Genomic DNA, 11,617 nt, shown 5'->3' on the forward strand with positions numbered 1-11,617 from the left:
TGTGTGTTTGCGGCAAATGCATATCTAAGACACTCAATAAGTAAAATAAACAATGCCAAGAAAGTGCCAAAATCAATTGGCTTTCTTAATGTCAGCCCATGTGGAGTGCACTCATCTTTGAGATGGACTTTCCCATGGACATCAACTGGGCCAAGGCCACAAGCAAATAGAGAACTCTTTGGTGTAAACAACAAATTAATTGTGGCTCACCTCACCTTTGGCCCCCAAATCGATGGACACACTTTGAATCCTTCGAAATTTGCAGATAAAGTTTATGCAGATTGATGGCACACCGAATAAATTTTAATTTTGGTTCAAATACTTTTTAATTTATTCCTCTATTTGTATGTTATTTTTTACCGCACCACCTTTTGATGTTGCTGGCATATTAAGATTTAGGGCATTGAGTTGATTGAAGCGGGTGGTTTTTTTCCTGTGGGCGGCGGGCAGTGGTGGTCAGGCCAATTTAGCAGCGCTTAGCCACAGGACACAGGGTGAGTTGGACAAATTTCATTGGACGTGGCGAAAAATTTCATTTAAAATATATTTTGCACACATCACAAGTGCGGCAGGCTGCAAGTGTAATTTATGCGTCTTCACACACTCGCACACGCCCAGTGAAAATGTGTAATGTTGACCCGATGCCAGGGATGTCCTGGCTGGTCGTAGCTGTTCGTAGCCGGTCCTGGCTGGAGCTGCTGGATGTCCTGCCAGCCATGGCTCGACGCTTTTCATTTTTCTGTTTTGGGGCTAAAATACCAAATTACGACATAAATAATGCATAGATAACGAAATTTATTACATTTCATGTATCAGGCCGGCTGGCAGACAGTCGGGCGAAAGTCCTGGTCCTCGTCCTGGTCCTGGAACGAGTCCTGGTTTGGGCCACGTCCGGCTTTTGGGTCAGCAAAAGTTTCACATCAACCGGGCCACTGCTGCAAATGTTTGAACGGGCGACACTGTCGCCTCCTTAATTTATGGCTCGTGTTAGTTTCTCTGATTTGCCAGGCAAAAGTTTATCGAAGCATTATATTGCCCCTGCGACTTGCAATTTAAAAATGTAATTGTTACAAGGATTAATCGACGGCACCCACACCCACATCCACATCCACCCAACGATACAATGCAAATTCATATATATTCAAATTCCAATCAAATTACTCTCGAGCAGTTTTCATACCGCTTGTTTATGCTATGAAAATTAAGTTAGCTAAAAGTGCGCCAAACAAAAAATGCAAAACTTTATGCGGTTTTTTTGCGCTTGGCAGGCGATGTCGCTCCAGCTCCAGATCCTCGTCAGCTTCACTTGACGGCGATGCGGATGCGGACGCGGATGCGGACGTCTTGCTCATATCGCAGCCAGTTGCTTATAATTGCATTTGCATATTATTTCCCTTTTATTGCACATGTCGCCCGGCTTGACATGCCATCACTTCGGGGGAACTGGCGGAAACCCTTAAACCATTTATATTTTTTCACCCTCCTCTCACATTTTTTGTACCAGCCAGCATCTCCTTCTGCTTGGACTGCCATTTTTATTTCAGTGAAATGTTTATAAAATGGCGGCACGCTTCCGGCAGCAGCAACAGCAAGGAATGGAGGGCACCGCCAAAAGAGTTAAAAGTTAAGCGTCTCTGGTGGGAAAAAAATTATACCGAAATAATTTGCATATAAATTATGATTGAAAGCGTCGGGAGCAAAAGGTGTCAAGCGCGATGACTGAAGCCCCACGGAAGCGGTCTTAACGCTTCTCCGATCCCAATAAATAGTGATAGCTGCCCATTCGAAGGTTAGTGAACTACTGATCCACCGCTGTGTGAGCAAAGCAATAAATATCTCGACAACTTCCCGGACAGAATCCGCCAAATGTTGGGGTCTAGCTCTATCAATGGCACAAAAGTCACGGCAACAGATGCACTCGCACTCAGAAAAACCTTCTTTTAGAAATTTGAGAGTATATTTTAAATTTAAATAATTTATTATTATAAAAATTAAGCATAGCAACATAAATTCTTTGAAAAAAGTTCAAAGCAAGAAGCAACGTTACAGTTCAGTCCCGACTATAAGATGCCTATTATTCTGTTAACCAAATTTTAAAATAAATGTGATGGGGTACCAATACAAATAGTGGCGGTGAAAAAGTCATTTGAGCGCAATAAAGTCACTGATTATGTTTGACTTCAGTTTCTTAATAAGTTCTGAGCTAATTGTTCCAAATATACATATACCACAAAATAACCAATTTACAAACTAAATGGGCTCGAAAACTAATTACTTTTACTCTTCGAGTAACTGTATGAAAACACAAAGAGTGTGATCATATTATAATACTTTACCTTATTGAATTTCACCTAATTGATACGTATAAAAATTGTTTTTACTATATTATAATAATTTTTTAATGAATTAATTTTAATTGATAACTTCAAAGCTTTAAATATCTAATGACGATGATTTCTCTGAGTGTTAAGCTGGGTTGGTGCGGCAGCAATATCCTGCACACTTGTCAGCGGCACAGCATCCCATTTCATCGGCAATCCTCGTCCGCAGGTAAACAATGCTAATGCATATGCTTTCGGCTGGCACTTGTGGAGGGGATTCGGGTGAAGTGTTTCCTGGGGGGAGAGGGGATCTGCACTTCCGGCACGCATGAGATGGCGATGGCGGTCTTACGTCTCAGATCGTCAGCGTCAAGGAGCCGGAGATTTTGGGGGATTGGAACTGGTGAATAAATGGTGCACGTGTTTCCCTTTTTCAGGGCCCCCAAATCAAATCTGAAATGAATTTACCTTTGTTGATTTGCGACGGCTTTTGCATTTTGGCTTATTACATACAGCCGCACAAAACGAAACGGGACGAAGTCACTAACGTGGCTTGTTGATTTGCAGGCAAACCCCTAGCGATTGCTCGCTCGGATTTCGAAATGAGCTCAAGACAAATGTAAATATTTTTAGTGCTCGCTGGGAAAAGGACGAGCTTGGCTGCTGGGTAAGGATGGCCCTGGGTTGGGTCTTATGATGGATGATTGTGTGCTTCCTGTAGATTTGTAGCCGCCGATAAACTCAATTTGTTTGCTTTTAAGTGCGGGTGGAGGGGGTGCGGTGCTGAAGGATGGGAACTGGGACGAGTCGTGCTTACTGGATCTCACATTACGCATACGCCGTGTTGTGACTCCCGATTTGCCATTTGAAGACGCTGCTGATTGTCAAAGTTTTTAAAGCCGATACTTACGCTAGTGCGGCTCTCAACTTGTCGTGCGGAGTTTATTTTCAATTTGATGAGAACTTCGCTCTTTGTCGCCCATTTGCACTTTTCATGTCTTTTCTATTGCGAATGTTTGTGCATGTGTGTTCCGCCTTATTTTCGCCTTTTATTTTTAATAGGACAGCTGCCTTTACGATCCGCCCATAACTTATGCTATTTGGCAGGCGATGAGCCACACACTCTTTACTTATTCCCCAATAATTGTTTATATTTTCATGGCCTTTTCATTCAACCTCCAGAATACGAAATGTGCGCAGCCAAGAAAAGAGGCTTTAATTGCTTTATTTCTACTGAAATTTGAACTGTGCGCACGGAAAATTATTAAATGCTATTTATCACTCAGGCGACAACGGAAATGTGTCTCTGACACTTACAAGAGGTCCAAAGGAGGGCTGTGGGCGGTGGGCGACGGGGTTTGGCATGTGCAGCTGCTAAGGAAATTGGCAGCATCTGGGAAAAAATTGCACTTGAGGAAATTAAAAGTTGCATTTGAATGCCACGCACGAGCGTAAAAACTAATATCCGCCCTTCAGCTCATCGTTTTGCTGAGAGAAAAAATAAATTATATTGCTTTGCCCAACAAAGAGTCACCTTGTGTATTATAATTAAGAAAAATATATACTTTAATATTTAAAATTCATATATATTTTATTCACTTGAAGTTTACAAAAAAAATTAAATGTTTTAAATGATTAAATGTACAATATACGCTTCATCCTCAAAGTATGCCACAACATTGTGAGTGCACCAGCAGATACTGCCAGAAAGTAGGCAAAGATATTCAATTAGCTACACTTAGGCTATGTAAAATTCATGTAAGATGTGTGTGTGTATAAATCTCCGTAAATTTCTAGACATATAACACAAACATTGCTGCAATGGCGGCCAAAAAGGACAAGAACGTGGAGGCATACAACACGGCACAGGTCGTATCCATCCAGGACACAAGAGGACCCACGGAAAGGGACACAATCAGCTGGGCTATGAACACCATGCTGCTAATAATGGCCACGTCAGTTCCCAATCCTCGAGCCTGTTTCAGCGGCACAGTCTCGCCATTTTTAATACAGAACTAAAAAATAAACAAAATAATGTGAGGTTGTTGCTTAAATATTTCGAAAATTTGTACTTACACAATTTTTGGCATGATATCTAGCCACCAGTATAAAAGGCACAGTAAAGATTGTTCCATAGAGAATACCGGCAGATGTGCTGAATACCAAGACTCCCCATTTGGTGGGCCACAAACCCAGGACCAGCATTCCAATACCATAGTAGATCATGCCACTAATGTAGACAGCCTTTGTTCTGAAAGGAAATTAGTGACAAGCCAAAGTACGATTAAAACTTTCCGTCATTCTCTACTTTTCCATAACTAATATGTATTACTTGCAGAAATCGTGATGATAATTCAAAATTAAATTTTTCCATTGATAATCTTAATCTATTAAGTTAATTTATCATGCCAATAAGCTATGGATTCTTATCATTGTCTGTCTAAAATAGAGCTAATAAAACTCCGATTTGAAAATTGATAGTAATAAATTAAGATAACAATTAAACTTTACTGATTACAGTGAATTATTTTGTGTGTATAATTTTCAGACTAATGACTCACCCGAACCACTTCATCAACTTGGTCACGGACAGCGAGTAAATGGAGCAGGAAAACGCGTATATGGACATTCCCCAGCAGCCGAATCGGACTCCAGCCTCGTAGTTGAGAGCGGCCTCCGAATCGGGAGGAGCTGTCGGATCTCCGTGGAACACTGCCTCGCCCACGAAGTCGGTGAAGTACAGGCAGTAGGTGACGTGGCCCATCCAGCAGAAGAGATTGGTGAGGGCCAGCATTCGCATCGAGTAGGGCATGATGAAGATGCTCTTGAGATAGGCTTTCAGGGAGACGGGAGCGTCGTAATCGGACTGGGTCTCCACATCCTGCGACTTGTTCTGCTTCTCCAAAGCGGGCGAGTAACCATTCTGGTAGCTGACCTGCAATGCCTCCTCCCTCTTGGGATCATCGCTGGCCATTTGCAGCTCCAATTGAGTGGTCTCCTGGATATAGTAAATGGTATTGTTCTTCTTTTTCAGTTCCTTCTTGATGGCCTGCTCCGAAAGCGGTCTCAACAGCTCATCCTGCTCGATTAGAGGCAGTGGAATCTCCCGGAAAGTGGTCACCGTAATCAGATAGCACACCGCAAATATAATGGTGACCAGTGTAAATACTGTGGGTATATTTCCGCCCATAAAGCTCCCAATCTGAGTTCTTTCCCAGTCCACACCTCCGATGGCATATCCAATGGTTCCACCAAATCCTGCGAAGAGCGCAAACATGGTCATCGCCTTTGGTTGCTCCTCTGGCACACACATATCCAGCAAATAGGTGCGAGCAGGTGTCTGACAGGTATCCGCATCGAAGTCCAGCAGCACCATTCCCAGTATCGTTAGGATCACGGCAAACTTGAAGTTGGAGGCGGAAGGTCCCGAAGAACTCTCACTCGAAGTCAAAGCCGCCACTGATCCCTCCAAGGAAGACGTGAAATTCAAGGCGGTCGCCGCGTAATCGTAACCCTCATCTCCAAGGAGCAGACCCAGATCCTTGCCATACGGCACCAAGATCAGGCCACACATTATGCCGAAGGATAAGATCGAGATAATTGGACGTCGGCGACCCCAGCGAAGTTTGCAGCGATCGCTAATACTTCCCAGCAGCGGGGACACGAAGAAGCCAATCAGAGGCGAGAGGCCCCAGGTCATGGACATGTGCTTGTGATCCACGCCGATTTGCAGCAGGATCGGGGACACGAAGCTCGTCTCCGCCGCGTAGGCAAACTCAATGGCCATGGCGATGGCGGACAAACGGAACATCTCGAACCTCGTCTTCCGGCGGAAGACATGCGAGTAGTCCTGATCCTGCTCCCTGGCATGGTTCTCCCGGGTCTTCAGCATGTACTTGATCATCGGGTTCTTCACCGACGACAGCTGATTCGACTGCGAGGCATCGGCAGCAACTCCAACCATTTTGATCCGGACTTACTGATACTGCGGAGGAGGAACATTTGAAGATGGTTTAGTTAAAAATAGAAAACACAATTTATTTGGAAATTATTTCTTAAGTCTGGGTGCTTAAAAATATGCTTGGAATAATATATATTTTAATAACACTTTCCCATATCGATATTATTATTATGACTTTAAGGATTTACTAATACTGCGGGAAGAGACAACAGAATGGATTAAGTCATTTTTATTAAAGCATTTTTCTTTCCTACGTAAATCTTGAATATTAAGGGGCTTTATTTTTGAAATGAAGCATTTATATTTCCTACCTACATCTTGAATATTAAGGGGTTTTAGTTCTAAAAATATATTAGGCTTCAAATATTTAGTTTATTTAGTCTTTTTTTAATCCGCCGATTAATTTAAGATAGAAATCAGCACATTCTTTTAAATCTCTTAATCGAGATTCTAAAAATCTTAAGATGTTGCCGATTTCCCTCCAAAACTTTCCACTACTCGGGTGCAGCTCACAAATTCTATTAGGTCACATCTGGGCTTAATTTCGCTATCGCAATTTTTAATTGCCAAACAGCGGTCGTGCTGTTTCCCATCGCACCCAAAGCCAAAGCCCAGAGACATTGAACCGATTAAACTAGAAACATCTGGTGCGGCACGTCGAAGAAGCGTCAAAGATCTCTGATTAATTGAGCTGCGCGGCCACGGTGCAGTGGCAAAATAAAAATATGAAAATGAAAATGAGTTTCAATTCCAATTCAATTGCACTGAGACTCGCGATTTGTGTCACTGCCTATAGAGTGCGAGCCCTGAACGGCGGCTATTTGTTTACAAACAAATTCAATCACAGCGAAAGACAAACGAGCGTGAATTGTAACTCGAAGGCTTATCTGGGTAGCGAAATTGAAATCAAAACTGAGTGTAAACCCCGAAATGGGTTCACAAACCTACTCGTAATCGGAACACTCAAATAACAAAGACTTTCTGCGAAAGATTGTACTGCGAGTTTCGATTGAAAATTTATTTGCTGCGAAGTTGGGAAATATCATAATTTGACATCTTGAAAGCCAATAAATAAACGTATATTTCTTATAAACGAAAATAGAACAAAACAAGAGAGAACGCTATAGTCGGGTGCCCCGACTATCAGATACCCGTTACTCAGGTGTAGGGAGTGCGAGGGAGATGGAGATAGAAACTTTGATCACGCATAACTTTTTAACGAATGGTCCGATTTGAAAAATTTCTTCTACATTTCGATAGGTATTGATAAACACAATAAAACTGCATTTTTACTTTTCCGAAATATTTAAATTTTTAAAATCGTATATAAGCGATTGTGATCGTTAAAGGGGGCGTGGCACCTTTTGAAATAAACTTGCACTGCGTAGGAACTCCTAGAATCTGCATGCAAAATGCCAATCTTCTAGCTTTTATAGTTTCCGAGATCTCAGCGTTCATACGGACGGACAGACAGACGGACAGACAGACGGACAGACAGACGGACAGACAGACGGACAGACGGACATGGCTATATCGACTCGGCTAGTGACCCTGATAAAGAATATATATACTTTATAGGGTCGGAAACGCTTCCTTCTAGCTGTTACATACTTTTGCACGAATACAATATACCCTTTTACTCTACGAGTAACGGGTATAATTATAATAAGTTTGGCACTTACATTGATTCTTAATTGTCTAATATCACGTATTTCCTAAACTATTTTATCACTTTTCTTTAATTCGTACTTGGCTAATATCACACTTGCAAATATTTAAACACTAGTCTTGGTTAACTCAATTTCTCTTTTGCTTGAACTTGACAATCAGCCACATTTTCGAATTATTGCAAGCGAACACTTTAGCAAATTGACGGCTCAGCGGTTTATATTGGGTTCAATTGTATCTTTGGGGGTGATCTGTAAACGGCTTTCGAGACGGCACCAAAACTTTCCTACAACCAAAACGTCGCGTGTCCAAATCGCAACTGAGTCTGGGTCTCCGAATCTCCGAGTCGCCGGGCTTCTCTATCACAAGTCTGGCTGGCGAGCGCTGTCTTTGAGCCATTGACCAAAACCTATATGCTCCATACGTGAGCACTAACAAAAAGAATAATAAAATCATAATAAAAGCTCGAATAAATTTAAAATACAAAACATCTAATTTGTACGCCGGCCGCTCGAGTGTCATTCACATTGTCACATATCCGTGGTAATTGAGACAAGTTGCAGGTCATGTGGGTGTAGATAACTACTCTCCTTCTCCTGGAACCCCAAATCCGAAATATATGGCCACGGGTTAGATGACCGGCAGTTTAACGCTTGAATATGCATAAATATTCTGCGAAAAACGGCGGTTCGTAATCAAATCGCCACAGACTAGGTCAATAAAAGTTTTTATAAACAAACAGCAACAAAAAGCAGATGAGATTTGATAATTAATTAAGTCGCCGCTGGCATTAATTGCCTGTTAACTATTAGGAAGTCACTTGATAAGCATTCCGCAGTTGACAACTCTTCGGAGGTTTGAGTGAATCATTTGTCGAAAAGGGGTCAAGGTTATTTCGGGGATTTGAGGAAATAGTTTGCATTCTGCTCTGCGTTATCTAAATATCACAATACCAATTTAACACGTCTTCAGCCTGATACATTCTGATACATTCCATTGTTTCGGTTTTTCGACGCTGATTAAACCGTTTTGTAATTAACATGATTATTAAAGTGAGTCTACTTAAAATGCATATTACTTTATTGTGTGGGTGTGAACCGGCTACATATAGGCAGTTTATTTTACCGTCAATTGAGGCGTAATTGATCTTCTTATTGTGCGCAGGCATGAACCGTGTTATTAGTTTAATATGGCTCCCTTAATTATGGGAGAAAATTTGCAAGAGATTTATTTAATTGATTAATATCAGGGAACAAAGAAAGCTCTTAAATATTAAATGTACTTTGTTTGTTATTACTACATACTTAATATCATATAATAATGTATATATTTAAATTTCATAACTCATTATGTTAAGGATATTTGTATTTAAACCTTCCAAAGGCGTTTTGCCATTATAATAATTTAATTTATTATTGAACAATAATAATATTAAACTACATTTTTTTAAATTGACAATGTCAACTATTAAAGGAAAGAATGGCAGCTTTAATTGAAGCTAATATATGAATAATAATATATATATATAATAATAATATATTAAATACATAAAGCAATAGTTAAATATAACTGCTGTAAGAATTACTATTCTTAAAAGCTGCGGTTATTTTTCTGTTTCAAGTTTATAACATTCTCTCTAGTGAACCCCCTAATTGTAATTACCTAAACTCACATCCTAGCACCATAAAAGTCAGTGTAATATTAAATATAGTTGTTTTCAAATTTATCTTTATCACTTTATTAATAGTTGACGCTCACCTCTATTTCTGGTTATCCTTGATTTTCTGACAGCCCACACGACCTCACAACAGCGTTTTTTTTTTGTAAGTAATTCCGATTCTATCTATTGGTGTTTTCGAAATATGACAATTTTTTTTATTTTTGACAGGTATATGTTGGTTAAAACTTTAACGATCACTTAAACTGTTTCGCAGTTTGCTTGGGTAATTCACTCACTGTCGTGGTTTTGTTTTAGTGTCAATAAATTATACTCCGTTAAAGTTTTTCTCTTGCACAAATTGTTGAACATAAAATAGATTTCGATTTTCTTTAATTTTAATTGTTTCTGCTGTTGTTGCTTGGAGTGGGCGTGGGCGTGGCAGTTGTGGGCGGGCGGCGGTAACGAATTCACTCTCATAACTTTACCCATGCAGTTGGTGGTGGCAAAAGGCTAACGAAATCAATTTTTGCACCCCAGTCTCTGTCCTTCTGTTTTTGTTTGTTGCGGAAAGTTGTTCCGCGAATCACTTGCACTCGTCGAGTTATTAATATTTTTATTTTTTTTTTGGTATTTTCTACTATCTGTTCGATGCCCGATGGATTTGTTTTTCGGTCTTTCTTCTTGTTAAAGTGCTGACATTGCCGCTTGTCGAACGCGACGGCAGCTGTTTACTCCTTTGGCCTGAACGCTGCGAAGAATTTGGCAAGACATGAAAGAAGTGGTGGCCTGACAATTTCCCGGCAACTACGCAGTTCCCACTTGTCCCCGAATCGATACGCAGAAAATAAAAAATTTATGTTCTATTTTTTGCAGACTTTGCCTCAGCTTCGATGACTTTGGTTTATTTTTGGACGGCCAAACGCCTCTGATGACTGCTCGAGATGATCTTGGTCTGCTCTGGTTCGCTCTGCGACTGAATGGTGTGCCTCCGGACGCACCAATTTATACAGCATATGTGCCGGGAGCAGCCACAGCCCGCTCGCATCCCAAACCACTCTCTATGGGGCCGCTCGCGTCGCTTTTTCCCTCTCCGATCGACGTACTATCGGGTCCGGTCGGGCCTTTCCTTTCTTTGTCTTAGGAGCAGGGGCCACACAGAGAAAAAAGATAACTCTTATTTTGGTTTCAACTTATCAAAATGCCCAAACAAATGTTCATATATTTTCTGTGGAATTATTCGGCACATATGCCTTATCGTGTTTCTTTTTTCTGTTTGAGCTCATAAAAATATGTCCTACTCAAAACATTTTGTATTTATTTCTGGGTATTAAGTAAAGTGTTTTTTCAAATATACTTAAAAATACAAATATTGTAAATTAATTATACTACGAAAAACCAATGTTTTTGTATGAAAAAGTGTAGATTGTGGTACTTACTTACTTATTTTACATTATAATTGGAGATATTTGTTGTAAATTAAATTTAATAAGACCTTTTTAAGTAATCAATTAAAATTGTCTGCATTTTTTCCTCTGCACTCAAATCTTTTTATAAATATTGATGTTGATATTAGTTTTTTTTGCCTCGCCTCAGCTCATTCGCAATGCATTTTATCTGACGACATAGCAATCTGTGTGTAATTATGTTAATTATTAATTAGCATTAGCACAGTTCCTGGTTCTTGGGCCAATCTTTAACCTGCTTCGATCTGGCCCTGCCGCAGCTGCTTGCAGAATCTATGCACCAGAGACGGGCAGCTGGTGCCCCACGGCTCACCTGAATTTCAGGCCACAGGGAACGGTGGACACACATGAAACTAGTTTCACAGGCGACGACAGGTTTCAAAGCATCGGCATGCATGGATGTAGTAATATGTGCACAGTGATTCTCGGGTGATTTTCCGAGGGTGGCTCAAAATCCTAGCATACGCTGGGAAATTCCACTTGAATTCAAGTGTTGGTTCTTGAGTTTGTTTATTTAGCTTCTTGCCTTATCACATCATGAAGG

General features: G+C 40.6%; 1 protein-coding gene across 1 annotated transcript; it reads right to left on the bottom strand.

Moving 5' to 3' along the window:
- Positions 1-3,886: 3,886 nt before the first annotated feature.
- LOC108040274 (proton-associated sugar transporter A) lies at positions 3,887-10,600 on the bottom strand. The gene is made up of 4 exons (XM_017117683.2): positions 9,709-10,600; positions 4,883-6,306; positions 4,398-4,572; positions 3,887-4,336 (listed from the first exon to the last, which is right to left on the bottom strand). The coding sequence occupies exons 2-4, from the start codon at positions 6,283-6,285 to the stop codon at positions 4,115-4,117; spliced, it is 1,800 nt and encodes a 599-aa protein (XP_016973172.1). The 5' UTR covers positions 6,286-6,306; positions 9,709-10,600; the 3' UTR covers positions 3,887-4,114.
- Between the last annotated feature and the right edge of the window lie 1,017 nt (positions 10,601-11,617).

This window comes from Drosophila rhopaloa, unplaced genomic scaffold (assembly GCF_018152115.1).
Source record: "Drosophila rhopaloa isolate 14029-0021.01 unplaced genomic scaffold, ASM1815211v1 contig_163, whole genome shotgun sequence".
Taxonomy (NCBI): Eukaryota; Metazoa; Arthropoda; class Insecta; order Diptera; family Drosophilidae; genus Drosophila; species Drosophila rhopaloa.

Excerpts from the sequence above, each read along its gene's own strand:
- LOC108040274 (XM_017117683.2), bottom strand. The coding sequence starts at position 6,285 with ATGGTTGGAGTTGCTGCCGATGCCTCGCAGTCGAATCAGCTGTCGTCG. Across the intron at positions 4,573-4,882 it reads AAGTTGATGAAGTGGTTCGG|AACAAAGGCTGTCTACATTA; the intron begins GTGAGTCATTAG and ends ATTTCCTTTCAG. Across the intron at positions 4,337-4,397 it reads GATATCATGCCAAAAATTGT|TTCTGTATTAAAAATGGCGA; the intron begins GTAAGTACAAAT and ends TTTATTTTTTAG.